Here is an 18572-nt window from a genome sequence, read left to right on the forward strand (position 1 = left end):
TGTTTCCACCGTGACGAAACTTCGTCATTCTCTTATCGGAGGCTCCTTCGGTAAAGATCAGTGTACCCGATCCACTCAAAAATGAATAACGGAACTCTCACCAATGACATATTGAAGACTATATACTATATATATATAAATACAGATAGTGATCTTCAGAGTCAATGTGTATTAGGGTTGATAACAGTGCTCGAGACAAAACAGCTTTGGTATCTACCGACAAAGTATGTTTGTAGAGTAAAGTGCTTCTTTCAACCGTTGACGTTAGAATTCTCTTCGGCAACCACACATAGATATGGTCTTGACTGGTGTATAAACTATCATGGGGCATTACGGAATCGCAAGATAGCAGAAAATATAAATTGCACTTGCCGCCGAGACGAAACGCTTCCTGAGCTCTTTGCATTAAAGTTAGTAGGTCTAACTCCATCAATATGTGCCGTACAAATCCACGGTGGATTCGGTTGGTACCGACAGGTGCGCTGGGGTGACAAAGATAGGCATGATGGAGGGAACGGCAAGCAGGGTGGAACGCAAACGAAACAAAAATCGATCGCGAATTAAGGAATTGTCTTCCTGCAACAGCGAAGGGCTCATCAAAGGTGTATGAAGGAGCCGTGCACCACTCAGCGGTTTGTCCAGCACTAATGTCAGATAGAGATAACAACTAGGCTTTAGGGAGCTTCAGATGGAGGTATATACTCTTGGGTTTAGAGTCATACTTGATTGAAAACGTAATCTACGAAGGTTGCTAATGTCATTATTTATCTATGCTTCTTCCTCTATGCTTTAATGGAACATGGTGATGATAAGTAAACCCCGGCAAACGGATTCTTAGGTTTGAAGTACGGTCCTGTCGGCAAATGTCTACGTTTAGTACTGACTCCACCCTCGCTTTTAAACGAACAGTTGGTGATTCACGATGGGGCGGTAAAAGGTGGTATTTTCTGGGGAGTTAATGTACAACTCTGGCGATCCCATTCCACTGGTCTAATCGCTCACGTCTTCCAAATGAAAGATCCGGACAAACGGAAATCATTCTTATGTCCAGTATCCTCAATAAGTACAGCGATAGTGACTACATATATCAAGATGTAATCGCGGCTGTTAATGGCAACACAATCTGCTAGGACCACTTGGAGTTGTCTCCAAGACGAATCCTCTATTACTGCGGATCGTTACGGGCAGGTTTCCAAGTGTAGGAGGCAGCTAACTTACGATAAAATCTGCTGACAGGAGGCAGAAGTATCGTCTGTGGCCCCTGGCTGTTCGATCCCAGCTATAGAGGTCTCACAAACATGGTCTGCGTCAAGAGAACAAAATCGAAAAACGACAACGATTTCTTCCTACCAGGAAATGTGCGTCGATAAGACGTTGCCTATAAGTACCAACCAATCAACGTAATGACCAATTAGTGTAGCTTAGAATGGAATCTCTAAACCGCAAATTATAGTCCACACCCAGAATGATTTCTGAACTAGAGTTCCACGAACACATACCTTTGCCAAATAAACCAGGTTTGTTATGTAGAATGATGTCTGTAGACATAAATGTGTTACTCATTACATTTTATTTTATATGCCCGGAGTTGGTTCATAACATTTCACCATTGCTTATACAAATTAGATCCCTATTTACATACTGATATTAAATTGTATCAAGCATCACTTAAGCTATCAGCATACCAAAAATCATGATGATCCTTTCATCCCTTCTTGACTTATTCTCTTTCAAAGTAGGAAACTAAACCGGCTCCTGCAGTTCAAGAAAAGATGTTACCGGACCCAAACATACACCTCTTAGTCTCTGCCATCTTTCTCAGTTCCATATGTGTCAAGTTTGAAAGTCCTATCACGGAATGCAGTGGATTTATCAACTTTCCGCATTAATTATGCAAATTGTTAATTTATATAATTAGTATCTCATTGTGTAAGTTTTTACTTAGGATATCTACATACCAAAAATCATGACGATCCGTCAACATGTTCATATTTTGTCATTAATTGTGCAAATGAGATCATCATCTGCATAATTAATATGTATAAATATTTCTTTCTTTCTCAGCTACAAATGTGACAAGTTTGAAAGTCCTATAAAGGAATGCAGTGGATTTACAAACTTTCCTCATTAATTATGCAAATTAGCTGTTGACTTGTAAGTCTTCCCTTTGGCTATCTACATACCAAAAATCATGACGATCCGTCAACACGTTTATATTTTCTCATTAATTATGCAAATGAGGTCGTCATTTGCATAATTAAGATGGATTTTCTCTCTTTCTCATCTATATATGTGACAAGTTTGAAAGTCCTATCATGAAATGCAGCGGATTTATAAACTTTCCTCATTAATTATGCAAATTAGTTGCTGATTTGCATAATTAGTATTCCATAATGTACATTGTTACTTGGGCTATCTACATACCAAAAATCGTGACGATCCATCAACACGTTCTCGAGTTATTCTCGTCCAAAGTTTGAAAGGAAATTGGCAACTGCAGTTCCAAACAAGCCGCTAGGGGGTCCAAACTTATAGTACTTACTCTCTGCCCCAAGGGCTATCTACCACTCAAAAATCATAAACACAGCATGTCCAGAACACGAGATATCAAAAACTGAGGTTCTGCTGCAGTACCGTAGCAAGCCGCTAGGGGGCCCATTATCGAACTTGACCTTCGTTTTCCCGACCCCTATCCACTTACCAAATATCACCGGGATCCATCCAAGGCTTCTTGAGTTATGCTGTTAACTTAACACACACACAGACAGACAGACTCACAAGCCTAAAACATAACCTTAGCCATTCTGGCAAAGGTAATAATAAAGTATTCGCAACAAACAATATGAAGTAGATGTTTCGTCAATAGCTCATATCTATCAAGTACTTGCAATCCTGTCTAATAATGTAATAATCGACAGATATGATGTTAGACTCGTTGTTACTCTCTGGAGAGACATAATTGATAAAATGTAGGGAAGTTCGGTTAGTTGAGAAAGACGCAGTTGTCTGATGTTCGCCGGACGGAGTTAGTCCCATTCTAAGCACGTACGAAATATCACACAGCCAACCCCACAATGCATGTTGACAGACTCGTATCGGTTGGTATGAAGCCCTCTGAAAGAGAATAGTCACAGAAGAGATTTTTACAAATCGCCGGAAGTGGTGATTTCCACTGGAACATCTGAATCTCGGGATCATATAAGCCCGATGGATCTGGTACTGCCAGGGAGGATGGACATAAAGCATCTTGGGAAGGAACTAACGAACTTGTGTCTTCGGTTGTTTACAGATCGATAATTCAGGAAAGGGGTTCCTCTATATTTGAAGGCCCAAACCGTGTTATGTACGAATCCATGACCAATAGTCGAAACATGTAACCGTCAGTGTGTTTTAGTCAATCGTTGGAGTCTTGAAACTGGCTTCGCTGAAAGTGTAGCCACCAGTGTGTTTTTAAGTCAATCGTTGGAGTCTAGAAACTGGCTTTGCTGGAAGTGTGATCTTCTGCCAACTGGTGATAACGTTAGATATTTCGTCTACACGGTCTCTCCTGAAAAAGCGCCTCCCAGTCTGGACACTTAAATCCGCGGTTCCGCAACATGGTTCTTAAATCAGATTTGTTCCCGTGTTTTCCGAGCGCAGGAACAAATTTCGTTTGCAACGCCATTTTTCAGGCACGGGTCACAAAGTGGTTTCATGAAGTAGGTGGTCGATTCAACCCAAGGTCAAAAAGGTCATCATCCCTGCCCTTTATAACACCCCAGTGATAAGACTGTTTGAAAAAGTGATGTCTGAATTTAGAAATGATGCTACAGTGCAATATTGTACTGGGGTACGCTACGCCAAACGAATTAGTAAATGCCTAATTTGCATTTAGAGGAAACAGATTTCCGAATTTGGCGCAGAGGACCGATCTTGTTAAGATTCGAAAGTCTGAATAGTCGTCTAGGATTTGGTCTGCATACAAAGTTTTTTTTTAATACGGAGACCTCATGTGGCATACATATGAATGATCAGTGTAAAACACCATCTGGCATGGCGGTGCAAATTGTGTATTAAACGGAATGAGACAGTAGTCCGCTGGATTTCACTCCTCCTGGTCTTAAATAACAAGTAGAAGGGGGCCTGTGCTGTAAACATCAGTGAAATACAAAATTAAGTCTGCTGGTATTTCGTAATATCTGTTCACCGGGTAGTCGGTCTTATGTATGCCAAAAGTTTGATGTACGTAGAAAGAATGAAGCCAGTTGCCAGTTAACTTGGCAAAAAGATTCTGATTGAATGCAGTTTAGTGCCTTTCACTCCCACGGTGTTGATGGACTCTAACTATACGCTCCCAGTATTTTGCTGATGCACGTCGTCATTACACAGACGTGGGTCTGACGTGTGAAGAATGTTCGAACCGCTCAATAAAAAGGCTTTTAGGTCGGGATTAGCGAGTTAAGATGCTGCACATCTGGTACGTGCTACGTGCCCGGCATAAAGGCGGAGAACGATCACGTCGTGCGGTAGGACGTTTTCGGTTGACCTGTTGCTGCGGAGCCCGGGCAGACCGTGATAGATACCCCGTGTCCGCCGCCCACTTCAACAGGTCTTCTGCCCAATAGATTACGTCGGAAGCTTCCTTTGACGTATTTCACCTCCGGGCTTTCATCGATTTCCCCCTGTTTATGTAATCTTGTCCAATCACGTGGGCTATTATTAGGATGACAGTGCAGCATTGGTGACGAGATGCACGATCGATTATGGCATTTTTGCGCCCTTTTGAGTATAGATTGTTAGATATTTTAGGAAATATCTCTGCCACCGCACTAATGTCACTGAGTTGTAGTTTCGGGCCATTGGATTAGTTTGACGTTAGTTACCACACGTTATGGAGGTCATTGTGCCTCCGAATTCTGAATGCAGCATAGCAAGATTCCAACTGCCAGTTATCAGATTGTACACGACCTTTGAGGGATGGCGCATCAGAATATTTAAGAGCAGTACAAATCGCCGTTGTTGAGAAAACATCTTGATGAGATGAAGTTGAATCGTTCAGCGAAGTGTTTCCACACTTGCTACACATTATACATTACAAGTGTATGCAAGATATACCGTATTATCAACATGTATGACGTGTTGGAACTATTTACTCAAACATGTTGGACTTGCAAGGGGGTGTCCATGCGGGTGTTGAACCTTTTCACACAAAATACATCATATCTCATTTGAATGGCTGTGATAGACTACGATACCAAGATTTCTTTGAGATTCATTATTATTCAAGCCTCGAGTCACAGAAAGTTGGGAGCCAGTAAGCGTCTTACGGCTCAGAACTTCAGGCATGTAAGGGAAATTGCAAGCTGTTCATAAATCATGCCAGCTTGAGTTCTACCTGAATGCTTAGTTTTCCTTCCCTCTAGGCCTAAGATTTGCGAGGCTTGTTCCCACTTGGAGAATTGGCTGTTACTCATTAACTGCAATCAGTAGATAAGAGTTAATTGCAGTTCCAAAATCAATAAAAGGGCTTTCTGTTTTACTCTTAGTTGTACGTTGTAGCATTATACAAGCCTAGTAATAAGGAGACAATGCAAAATATGTGCAAAATATTGTCTACAGTTCTTATTAGCTAATAGATACAATCCACATTTTTCAATCACCAGCCTCTTTAATTGTTCTATATAAAACTTTACAATATACAAAATGATTTCCACCATCATTCATAGTATTGACTTTTCACATCGATTCTTGCTACTACATTGTATACCAGTAGTATTTAAGGGGATACCAGCCCCAAGTATATAAAAACTCAGCTCATTTTTGGTAAAATTACATGGAAAACCACAGTTAGCATTATGTACATCTAGTATCAAATATTTGACTTAATATACATCTTACAGTAACGAATACAGCAATTGTATGCAACAACATTGGGTTTTTATATCACTATCATCTCCATTCTATTTATTGTCTCTTGTGCTTTCACAGAAAGAAGAAAGTGCAATACTTAGGTTAATATTTTTAACTTTAATAGACGTTTTTGATAGATTATAATGATTTTATTATGATGATTTCATGTCAAAATAGCTTCTCACTAGATTGCTACAATACAAAGTACATGTAAGTTATGATGTAACAGTTCTACTACATTATGCACCAGACATAGGGACACAGGTTTTTAAAAAATCATACAAACATTATGTTGTCACCATCTCATTTTAAAAATCATCAAAGTCACTATGCAGTCTTGATATAATTATACATCACATATAAAACAATTCAATCCTCTTGGCTAAACATATATAATATTCATAGATTTCTGCATTAGATGCTAGTTTTGATCCATAGCTCTTGGCAAGAACTGTGTTGTTATTTAGCTGTTGTTCATGCAACACATATGGCTTATTGCAGCAACACTTTCTAATGCGTTGTTTACACATACAGTATGTGCACAGATACAGGCTAATGCAACTTAAGGCACCTGTGTAACTATTTACAACAATGATATGATTGTCTCAAAATAAAATTTCCTCTCTACACCTTACCAAAAGGTGTTTGGTTGATATACAGTATCTTTGGTGTTTTTTGTCTTGAATATCTTCCCTATACACGTGTATTATAACCTTGTTGAAGGTAGTGCTTTGTTAAAGCTGTCATCTTCATTCTCATACACAATCTTACTGCCAGGTGGAGGGCTGGGTAAAATCTCATCATTGACAAATGCTTCATTCTGGTACACAACACTGTGACCATCATTACTACTGTTCATTCTCTTCCTAACCTGTTGGTTATGAGGTTTCACAAGACCTTGGTATTCTGAAGGCTTCAGGTCTTGGTACGTGGACGTGTTGTGATCTTCCATCACATATTCCTCCGACATCATGGCCTGTTTGATGGTGTTAGTTGCTCCTGACATGTCTGTATACTGTGAGCTCTGGGGTACGGGAGGGAGGTCACGCCTGCTTTTTGCACTCTTGGACTGATTAACAGCATTATCAAAGTCTGTCTTGGGTACAAACTCGGACTCGGCGTAGTGATCGATCCTGAACTGATTCAAGTCTTCATAGATGTGTTGGTCGAACCTCTGGCCTGGCAGCATACTCTGGTTGTTGATGTCCTGCATGATGCCACTGTCACGGCTACCGCGGAAGGCCTTGTTCTGGTGGCCTATGTTGGCAGTGGGCGTGGGAGGAAGCTTCCGCTTCTGTTTTCTCTTTGTGTGGATGACGGCAGCGACTATGGCAACAACGATGACCGTGAGGCAGACCAGCACCACCACGATGATGATGATGAGGGTGTCATCAGCGACCCTTGGTACTGGGGTCATCTTGGGTGTTGTTGTTGTCTCCAGACCTGTTGGAAAACAATAGAACAATTAGCCTTAATGGACATTCAGATCATGTAATACAACAAATGAGCAAAATTAATTAACAATGCATCTATGGACAGGTAACCACATCCTATATTAGGGCACTGACTGTTGACACAAAATCTGGACCAAAATTATGTGTATACATGTATGTGTACTGATAGCTAGTATTGTCATGGTAAAATAGCTTTCACCTCAACTTGTGTTGATTATGGATATATGTGTATTTCCAACATGAGCTAGTAAACTTAACAAGATTAACAGTTGCCCACACAATATTATTTTCTGGTAATGCACATATGTACCCACCTTGGACAGACAGGGCAAATCCATTGCTGTTGGCAGCCAGGCCTCCCATCCGCCCCGTTCTCAGCTGGGTCTCCATGGCCTGCTTCAGAGTGTTCACATCTGGACTGGTCTCGTTGGCAAGGATGGAGTGCTTGGCTGTGAAGTCCACAATCACACTGCCTGACCTGTATATATAGAAAAATCAAGAGGTTAGCTTAGCTCCCTCTGATGACTTATACTGTAACCAGAACTTACAAGGGCAAAGGAGCCTTTAGGAAAGAGAAGATTACATTTGTATAATTTTTTTTTAGATTGTACATTTGTATAATTCTGAAAAGCTTGTATTCTTTTCAGGTGGAAGAAAGTTTCAAGTATTTAACAGAGTATGTGTGGAAGGCAACCTCAAGCCAACCGTTCACACTTACACCACATCTTCAGAAAAGATCCTGGAGCCATATATTCCCTATTTAGGAACTTTATCCAAACCAACACGCAACAGTTGCATGTATTCAACAGTTGCATTTTTCAAAATCTATGCTTCTGTAGTAGAATGAATGCAACACCAACCTGACATCAGTGATCTCTGTGACATCCATCTCCCCAGGAAGGCCAGTGGCCTGGAACATCTTCTGGAACTGTACAAAAGATGGAATCAGTCATCAGGCATTTCTTTTGCAGGGTGTTTTAGAATTCAGGGACAAAAGAAGTTAGGAAGGTTACATTTATTATAGGATCCAAACTTACATTTCTGATGAAGCTGTCTTCAAATTCTGGAGTACGCAGGTCTGAGGTGTAGGCCAGATTCAGCCTGATGGTGGTGTCATAGAGCTCAAAGGCTGTAATGAACACAATGTATTCAGGATTAAATGAAGTTCCACTTGTGTTAATGAAAACTTCCAAATGAACGTATTTCTATGTTGTATTAAACTCAAAAACTTGATTCTATAAGTGCAGATTATCAAGATTTAAAAGAAATGAGAATATTACTGACATTTCATCAAATGCAATTAATGTAATGGACATAAACACGTCAACAATGTCAAGGACATAGAAAGGCTGAGAGGCAACATTTGGGATGCTGATAACTTTATATCACAGCAGAGTAGAATTTATTTGAATTATAATATTACCTTTGTTGCAGGTCATTCCTTCATGCTTGACTGCACAGCGGCAAACAAAGTTAGAACCTTGGGTCTCACAGTGCCCTCCATACAGGCAAGGGTTGGGGTCGCAAGGAGTGGGAGCTGGGGTGGTTCCCAGGTAGCGGCAGTTGGCATCCATCTCTGCTGGCCTTGTGCACTTGCAGGTGTACTCGTCTGACTCCGTGACACAGGAACCGCCATTGATGCAGGGGGCACTTGCGCAGTGGTCCACTGTCCCACAAAACTCCCCGTTAAACCCAGAGGGGCAGTCGCACAGGTAGCCACTACCATTGTTGACGCATGTGCCATTGTTTTGGCAAGGAGGGGCCTGCTTTTGGGCAGCAGCACACGGCAACAGCTCTTCACAGTTCTCTCCCTGAGTTTCTGGTGATTGGCACACACACTCGTATCCTCTACCATTGTTGGTAGGGTTGCATGTACCATTGTTAAGGCAGGGTGACTGGCCTTCCACACATGGGTTGTTGTAGACCTGACAATGTGAGCCGATGTACAAAGGTGGACAGGAACACTGGAATCCACCCTGGTAACTTGAGCATGTACCGTTGTTATAGCATGGACTTGAGTCACAAGGGTCAATAGAAAGTGAGCAGTTTGTCCCTCCAAACCCTGTAGGACATGTACAGGTGTAGCCATCCCTCAGGTTCAAACAGGTGCCACCATTCTGACATGGGTTGTTGTCACAGAATTGTGTCTCATATGCACAGACTTCGTTCATGATACTTGGCTCAGTGCATGTACAAGTAAAGTCACCGTGTGAACCTGGTACACATGAACCTTCATTCTGGCATGGTGATTTCTCGCAAGGGTTGACCATCTCTTCACAGTTCCTGCCAGTGTATCCCACAGTACAGTTACAAGTGTAGCCGTTGATGCCGTCTGTGCACACCCCATTAGCACAAGGAGAGGAACTGCACTCATCAATGTTGAAGTCACAGTTCTGCCCTGTCCAGCCTGCGGGACACGTGCACTCATACGATCCACGGGTGTCTCGACACTCTCGTCCATTGCAAACATCCGAGGACTGACATTCATTGGTGTCTAGAAAATGATGGATACGACAAATGAGTAAAACTTCAGTCAATCAAAATACCTGACGTGTATTACAGTTTACACATCTTGTCCAATGACACAAGCACACACAATACGTTTTTTGTACATGTTCATAACTGACCCTGCATGCAATGTGGTAATGCTATCAGAGTTAACAAATGTACTGCATCTTCCGTAGAAAGTTTAGCTTTGTATGGAGAGATTTCAGGGAGATTTCAGTATTTTTGAAAGGGGTATTAAAGTAATGGCTAAGACATTGCCAAACAAGTCACCACTTACCAAGACACCAGGACGGCGTTCGTGCCAGTAGGTCTCCATGTAAGATCCCAGCAGGGCGGAAGTCACCCCAGGCCAGCACAGTCCCGCTGGTCCTGTCCACACAGGAGGCGGCCAGAACCCCCACATCTCCTGCTGACAGCTTGTCATCGTACAGGTTCAGCCGGGTCAGCTCACCATGGTACGCCTCTCGGGGGTGGAAGCTTCCTCCCACACTGTCCTGATCTTGACCTGATCAAAGATTGGGACCATAGAATGGTTTTGTTTAATATCTATGTCGATGAAAGTTAGACATCCAGGTTATAAGAAATGCCAAATAGCAGTTACTCATGACAAGCACCGGAATATGGACGTATCATTTCTTTATATCATAGTTAATTCAGAAGATAATGTAATGCAATGTTAACATTATAGATCGCACTATTAAAATGCCTTGCAGGCTCCTACCCTCTAAGATTGAAACAGTGACTACTAACACATCTGATACAACAGTCTGGCTTCAGGGAAGTATTTGGACAATGTCCAAGTCTCTGATGAAGCATTCCAATTACATGTAATGTACCGTACAAATTCCCATCAGAGGCATCTTGAATAGAATCAAATACCTTCTTTAACCTGTGTTTCTGTCTGACGTAACTTCGCCGTTGAGTGATTTAAGACTGACTGCCTTCATCTAAGTAGCAGCTAAAAATGTGCTTATCTAAGTCAAGACTATTATGTATTACTTAAAAGCAACACGGCATATTCACTTACCAAGGACAACAACTCCTCCTCCCATGACCTGTGTCCCCGTGGCCAGTCCGGCCCCACTGTTCTGTAAGTTGCCGTTCAGGTAGAACTCCCAGCTGCCACCAGCACTGACCCAAGACACACAGACGTGGTGCCACTGGCCATTGTTCACTGCCACATTCAGAAGCACCTCCTCGCCATTCACAAACAACTGCAATAGATACAGTAGACAAAAGTTAGAGCCTTTTACATGTTATCACTATTCTTTTATCACTTGTTTGTAGCTGACTGTGGAGAACTTTCAATTTCATTCAACCCTGGCAACTGAGCTTCCTGGTTTTTGCAGGATCTTTGAAGAATCCCTCAATCTAACAGGCCTACTAGCACTTTCTCATGTCATGTGCAATCTTTTCTTTATCTAGCTGACAAATATAAGATGAAGAAGGTAATCCATGCTAGCTGTTTGCTATTTGAGTTACAAAGAAGAAAACATGATTGACCTACCGTGAGGTGTGCTGGGTCGCTCAATGTGAGTGTGTTATCCCTGTTGAGGAAGTTACTCTCAGCAGCATAAGAGAAGATGGTGCCAGTGTTGATGGTGTCTGAAGTCCTGAGCCATGTACACAGTGTGAACTGGGGCAGGTTGTGTAGGAACTCGGCCCTGAACATGGCATAGTCTGCAGTGGTTATCTTTGTGAACACCAGGTCGAAGTCAGCTGCATTTGCTGCAATGTTGAAGATGTCATTCACAAGTTAGGTTTTTGTTTCTTTGTACAAAATCTATGTGATTCCCAAAACATAATGTTCTAGAAAGAATCAGATTGGAATTTACGAGTGCGTTTTTACAATTACACTGATAACTGCTTCATAACTTTTCTGTTGCTCTACTTCACAGAGGACAGGTTACTTTGTATAATGTGTATTTACAAGCCAAGATTGATAGGAAAATCAAAAGATCAGTGATGGTTAGAAAGTCATGTGTCGTACCATAATTGAAGATGGGTGAATGTAAGATTCGTTAAGCTGAATTTGAGAGCACGCTCAGTTCAACATTGGCTGTTATGAAATAAGAAAAACAACAACTAATTAGATCCTTACCATGCTGGCAGGTTTTGCCAGAGAAGGATGGGAGACATTCACACACAAAGTCATTCAGTCTGTCATGACAGGTGCCTCCATTCTGACAGGTCACCCCCTCACAGTCATCAGTGTCTACCTCACAATGTGGACCTGGTGGGGAAAAATATCAGTCAAGTAAGATATATCATTCCTATAATCATACAATCTTGCCATAAACTTAACAATACTGAGGCTGGCGCAAGATGATATCATCCCAATGTCCATCTACTAGATATGTAACATTATGTAGAAACACTTCAAAGTGTTATGGCTTGTTATCTGTATCAACAACAACTGACAGGTTAGTGAATGAAGACATTTATTGCAAATTTTTTTGGCTAATGTAACATGATGGTATTTACAATTATGGTGTTTGTCCGTCAGGTCCACGAGGACTGGAATTACAATTTACATTACATTTGTATGTACATACAAAGAACCAATCTTCTCTACTACATTCGCCTTCCTCTCACTTCTCGGTCATTGCATATACCTCACTGTGTGATTGGTTAGAGTTGGTTTATCAAAGGCTGTGAGGAATATAATTTTTTCTTTACAATTTAATAATCTGAAGTGGGGATATTTACTTAACACATAGTTGAATAGAATGTTTCTATCACTGTCATACAAAGGACAATCTACAGTAAAATGTACTTTGTCTTCTACTTTACATATGACCACAAAACTGACAGATTCTATTGCTACCAGACAGTTGCTCACCTGACCATCCCTCCACACAGGTGCAGTTGTACATGTTGACCTGGTCGTTACAGGTCCCTCCATTCTGGCAGGGTTGGGACTGACACTCATCAATCTCCCTGTCACAGTGGTCACCTGATGAGATAGTGGTAGAAATGTGTCACTTCATGAACTATAATGTACAATAAAAACTGTCACTTCAACCTAGCAACGAAATGTGTTCCTTCATGAACTACAATAACAATGTGGTATGCATTAAAGGCCCTAAAGAGTGGTGTCTGTGGCGTTTTGGGGGGTGTTTTTGGTGTTCAAACTACTAGTTTTACAAGCACTGTTACAGTAGGGTAATGTAGAGATTTGAGGGCAATTTAATATAAATGTAATAATTGTCAACCTTCAGTTGGTTTTTCATAAGGATTCAAATAAAACAGCATGAACATATCAAACAGCATTCACCAGTCAAAGCTAGTATTTATATTAATGGGATTATATATTTTTGTGTGATAAGTAAAGACTTTTTTGAAATAGAATCTAAACTTTTGTTTGACAACACATGTCATAGCAATCCCATGCTGTACTCTAAAGCATAAAAAACAACATGTTTTTTTAAAGGTCGTGGTTTTGATATCATTACAGTGGTAGTCTTACCTGCAAACCCAGGTGGACAATCACACCTGTACCCATCCACCTCATCCACACAGCTGGCCCCACTGAGACAGGGGGAGGATTTGCACTCGTCGATCTCCTGCTGACAGGAGTGTCCCGCATACCCGGGGAGGCAGTAGCACTGGTATGTGTTGAACAGATCGATACAGGTGCCGCCATGTTGGCAGGGAGAGGACGCACACTCGTTCACTTCCATCTGACAGGTGTCACCTGAAGTACAGTGGAGAGGAAGTGTTATACAAATGGATGAATACTTAGTGGTATGTACTGTCTTAATTTGCCATATTTAAAAACAAGATAGTCTTCACTGTCCATGGGAATAACAGCCCCTCTATCCCCAAAGTTGGACAGGCTGTTATCAAGCCTTGCAAAAAAACAAGACTACAAAACTGCTCCTGGAAAGCTCAAAGAAACAGCAAGGATGATAATGTATCTTTTTTTTTAAACTTATGGACAAATCACACTCAAACCTTTATTCAAAAGTTTATCAGTATGACGTTACTTTATTCTATGTTCATATAATATGATTTTGTTTATTCATATGAGATTAATTGATAGTACTTTCTTATTGAAAGACACAGTATATAAAGATTTAGTCAAGACTTGTTTCTATGAATTATTGAATAGATGGAGAGTTGGCAAGGTGATGTATGTAGTGAACTGTTACAGTCTCCATACACTCACTGCTGATTTTGCATTCTGAGAACACCAGTATAATATTTCATGCCCTTCACCTTAGTATGAAGCTTTGCACCACAGCATACACCTTTGTCAACAGCTGTACATTCAAGCACCTTTTTTTTGCAAAATCAATTTTTCCTCATCTCTAAGTTAAAGGCCACCTATAAATATGTAGGGAAGCTTTGGTCCTTCCTTTGACATTTGCTCTCATGACAGCAAATTGATTCCAGAAAAGTGGACAACCGATAATTCAGTTATGACTTTTGGGTGGCCTGTGTCTACTGCATGGTGCAGCTCATTAATAGACTATCAATGTTTTCCTCTTGGGATCGATACTTCTTGACAGTTCCCATGGAATGAATAGCATGTAGCATATGCAAAACCTTGACTTGGTTCCCAAACAATCACTCAAGACTTTCGTTGTATAGAAACTGAGCCCGATGGCTTAAAATCCAATCTCTGATACAAAGCTGATTGTGCTTCTAAAGATTAGGATCAATGTTTGGCTCAACCCAAGGCAGGGCGAGGTCATCATCTCTGGATCACATTTGCTTTATTTAATGTCAATGTCTTTAGACAGATTGGAACACAAAACTTTGGGTTTCTGTTGTACACTGTACAAAAAGTACAATATTTGTGTGATCTTATTCTTGCTAACTTCTGACAAAAAGAGTTAAGGTATCAAAGATGAACCCAAGAAATTATTATGACTGAATTAAGGGAACAAAGCTGAATGACAAAAATCCTTTATGGTATTCTCACTCATAACACTTGTTGACCTATGTTGCTCTAATTCCAGTATTTGGGATTTGTCTGTTGTTTGAAACATCAAACATAAAATTGCTAAAATACATTTAGTAGAATAAAGTACTCCACTGACCTGTATAGCCAGACACACAAGTGCAGTTGAAGCCATTGATTAGATCCTGGCACGTTCCATTGTTGTTGCAGGGGGTGGAGGCGCAGTCATCAAGGTCCTGCTCACAGTCTGTCCCATTGTATCCTGGAGCACAGTGGCACAGGTAACCCCCCACAAGGTCCTCACATGTGGCTCCATTTTGGCATGGGTTGGAATGGCAGTTGTCATTTGCTGTGAACAAAAAGAAATCATTGATGATTCATACTGCAGTTCACAATTTGACAAAATGCTTCAAATAACTCCATGTATGCAACAATACAAGACCCCCTAGCAACTGACCTCGGTACTGAAATGTTGGTTCATCTGGTCAAGTAAGCCAAAATTAGCTGCCTTTGCTCTGATAGGATTTTTTGAAAGAAAGGAATGCACTCTGCACTTAATGTGTAGCAGGTAAAATATTTCTGTTCAGATCCATGTGTTTTGAAATGTAGCACCAAGAAGCTGACCCTAATCTACAGAGGTATTTAACCTACACTCAACATTGTGCTACATGAATATCATGGATACTGGGCATGGTACTGAGCACTTCTAGCACTTGTCTTGCTAATAAAATGATGCTTACTATTTGTACAGCTGAACTAGCCTTTCACTCTATGTACTTTTCATTACAAAACAAGGTTCAATCTGTATACACTACAGTCTAATGGCATTTCAGCACCAAGGAAAGGTCCGTCACAAAAATGTATGAAATCTTACCAAAGCAGTCATTAGGACTGGTTGCCCCCAGGAAGAATGTTTCCTGTGTCCCAGGGCAGTCCACACAGCCCCTGCGCCCGGGGTTGGGGTTGTAGGTGTTCAGGGGACAGGGCTCGCAGGGTTGGAGTCCCGTGGGGGAGAAGTGACCAGCAAGGCAATGACCTGCACAAAATCATTGTATGAATAACTCATGATTCTACAACTAACATCTCATACTTGATCAAACATGTGGGAAGTGCTGATTATATTATATATCTACTACAGACATTACTTGCACTGGTAAATGAATATGCAAAAGGAAGATGTTGAATCATATCCCTCTATATTGAACAAAGACATAATGTATTAAAAATACTGATGCGAGAGAAATGTTTTTATATGATCTGTTAAGTGGTATTTGATAACTCACTAATGCACTGGTCTGGAGATGTGGAGTTCATGCCAACTGTGGACTTGCTGTCGGGACAGGCGAGACACGTGGTGGCGTTTCTCTCAGGCTGGTAGTAACCAATGTCACATGGGCTGCAGTCCTCCAGACCTGTGTCTGAGAACATCCCAGGCTGGCAGAATCCTGAAACAAAAAGTTTTCATGAAGCATAAAAAATAGACAGCCTCTACTTGACTTCTTATGGATATGCTTGGTTAAATCATGATCAAATGATGGTCAAATCTAATGCTTAATGATTTATTTACTAGGAGTACATTATGTTTAATAGAAATTAAAGTAGCAAGAAATGATCAAATAATCCTTGTCACCACATCACTTTTGGATGAAATAATTGCTCCAAAATATCAGATTTATCAGAATAACTAAAGGTGACTTGCATTTTGTACAAGACTTAAAGCAACCACATTTTATATCATGTACACACCCCTGCAGTCGGTTGAGTTCTTGGATCCCTCAGACAGAGTTGAAGTACCAGCGGGACACTGTTTACACTGGGTTTGCATCTCCTCATCCTGGTACCAGCCCACTGCACATGGCACACACACTGTACCGTTCCCATATGTACCCACTGGGCAGTTCACTGGAGACAAAGGAAAGCACTGGTTTAGGAGATGACTTGAAGTATTAAACATAGACTATTACTGAATCATATATATATGAAAAGCAATTCATGGCCTACATCAAATTAAGCTGCCATTTCTATTGAGTATGGGTAGTTTGAAGAAGAAGAATCAGCTTGTGCCATCTTCCAATTTGGTGCAGAAATACATCTGGCATCTGAATGAATGGTAAGAGTACTCCATAAACTTTTATTGCTCTTATGCTGTACTGTGGCTCAGGACATTATGCCTTAAGCCATTGGGATGGCACGCTTCCATGGTATACTTTACATTAAGGCTTTGAAGTTGAAATGCATCCAGATACGTGATAGCACTGGACATGAAAGGTTTATATTGTATCAGTGTTTAAGTCAACAATTTAGAGTATAGTTCAACTTACCACATGATGCTCCAAAGTTCTCAATCTTTGCCAGTTGTCCAGGGGCACAATTCAGCTCAAACTCGGCCAAGAAGCCTGTGTAGTGCATGGGCTCCAGGGTCTCATTTCCTAGTGGTAAGTCAAATGTCTTGTTCTCCACCTTATCAGCTATCTCGAAGTACATCTCATCCAATGCAGTAGCAATGGCTGCTTGGTCATGCTGTAAGACATCTCCTCCATCACCAAACACAGCCACAATGACAAAGAAGATCTTGAGGTTTGCTTGTTGTTCGGTCTGTCTTTTCACAATTCTGTGGTCATCTGCCCTTGTTCTTATCCTGTCATCACTGACATCCCTTCGTCTTCTAAAAGTCACTCCACACTCAACCTGAGCAAAACACAAAAAAGAACAAAATTTATTAGATAATCTTTGCTGTGATCATTTTTAAAAGGAGGGATCTTCTGTGACAGTCTAAGTCGAATTTGAGACCCAACTGGTATAAAATGCTGGCAATGTAATTGATAACTTAACGCAAATCTTTTAGGAAAAACTGAACAACCAATGATACATTCCTCAAAGTTTGCATAAAATTTGAAATGATTTCAATGGCTACATATACAAACATCACAAGGAGCTAAAAATGAATTAGCATAAAGAGGATCTACCTCAATATCAGTCACATTACAGGTGATAGCAGGGTTGACAGCACTGCAGTCACTACTAGTTAGAGTGTTGTACAGCTGAAGGAAACCCTGTTTGATCTCCTCAATGTTTTCCTCACAGTTACCATGGTAGTAGTACAGGTCATTCTTCTGGGTCGCCCTTCCAGGTCTCACACGGCCTGCAACATCAGATTAGTCTGAGTTGATTCCACAGAATAAAGTAGAAAACAAAAGCCTTGCAAGAAATCAAAATCAATGCAAACATTTTTTTCATGTTCCAGTACAACAGCTAGTGACATCTTCAACTCACCTGAACAGTCTGGCCAGGGAAATGGAGACCCATGCCAGTTTCCACTGTAGTCACACTTGTACTCATCTGCTGGGATCACAGCAAAGTCATATCTAGTGAACAGGATAACATAATGTTAATGTTACACCTTTATATCTAGATTTTGATATCGTGATGATATCTAGTTCCAAATCATTATTTCAAATTAAGGCCAAGTTTGTTAAATACGAAAACTGTATAAATCTTCTGTATAAATCTTCCATTCTTCCCTTTTTCCCAAGCTTAATAGTTAGATACACCCTTATATACATGCTGGTTCCTGACTTTCCAATATATATATATGTTTATCAGTGACTTGTATGCACATGCACATGTACCAAGACTGTTACCTCTCATTGCAGCGCACAGTGCAGTACTGCTGGAAGTTTGGGATGGATCCACAAACTGCTACCCCATTCTGAGGTGGGGCAGGAGCCTCACATGCAGGTGCTGGAACAAAAAATGTTAAAGGTTAAGATGTTTTCAGATCAACGTCGTACAATCAACACTCACATAAAATA

The 18572-nt window shown here is 40.8% G+C and overlaps 2 protein-coding genes across 2 annotated transcripts in view; both read right to left on the reverse strand.

Moving 5' to 3' along the window:
• Positions 1-5627: 5627 nt before the first annotated feature.
• On the reverse strand, positions 5628-8311 carry LOC118417670. The gene is made up of 3 exons (XM_035823313.1): positions 8204-8311; positions 7658-7821; positions 5628-7332 (listed from the first exon to the last, which is right to left on the reverse strand). Exons 1-3 carry the CDS (start codon positions 8260-8262, stop codon positions 6596-6598), a joined length of 960 nt encoding a protein of 319 aa, XP_035679206.1. The 5' UTR covers positions 8263-8311; the 3' UTR covers positions 5628-6595.
• A 9-nt stretch (positions 8312-8320) lies between these two features.
• LOC118418085 (sushi, von Willebrand factor type A, EGF and pentraxin domain-containing protein 1-like) overlaps positions 8321-18572 on the reverse strand; it is an 11346-nt gene continuing 1094 nt past the window's right edge. The window contains exons 3-18 of the mRNA XM_035823913.1: positions 18402-18501; positions 18034-18125; positions 17727-17902; positions 17082-17448; positions 16507-16662; positions 16044-16205; positions 15635-15796; positions 14900-15109; positions 13321-13548; positions 12694-12807; positions 11953-12084; positions 11359-11579; positions 10879-11065; positions 10129-10356; positions 8767-9837; positions 8321-8472 (exon numbers count right to left, since the gene is read on the reverse strand). Coding sequence (XP_035679806.1) covers positions 8321-8472; positions 8767-9837; positions 10129-10356; positions 10879-11065; positions 11359-11579; positions 11953-12084; positions 12694-12807; positions 13321-13548; positions 14900-15109; positions 15635-15796; positions 16044-16205; positions 16507-16662; positions 17082-17448; positions 17727-17902; positions 18034-18125; positions 18402-18501 — 3758 coding nt within the window. The remainder of the gene's footprint in view (positions 8473-8766; positions 9838-10128; positions 10357-10878; positions 11066-11358; positions 11580-11952; positions 12085-12693; positions 12808-13320; positions 13549-14899; positions 15110-15634; positions 15797-16043; positions 16206-16506; positions 16663-17081; positions 17449-17726; positions 17903-18033; positions 18126-18401; positions 18502-18572) is intronic.

The sequence above is a fragment of the Branchiostoma floridae genome, chromosome 6, assembly GCF_000003815.2.
Source record: "Branchiostoma floridae strain S238N-H82 chromosome 6, Bfl_VNyyK, whole genome shotgun sequence".
Lineage (NCBI taxonomy): Eukaryota > Metazoa > Chordata > Leptocardii > Amphioxiformes > Branchiostomatidae > Branchiostoma > Branchiostoma floridae.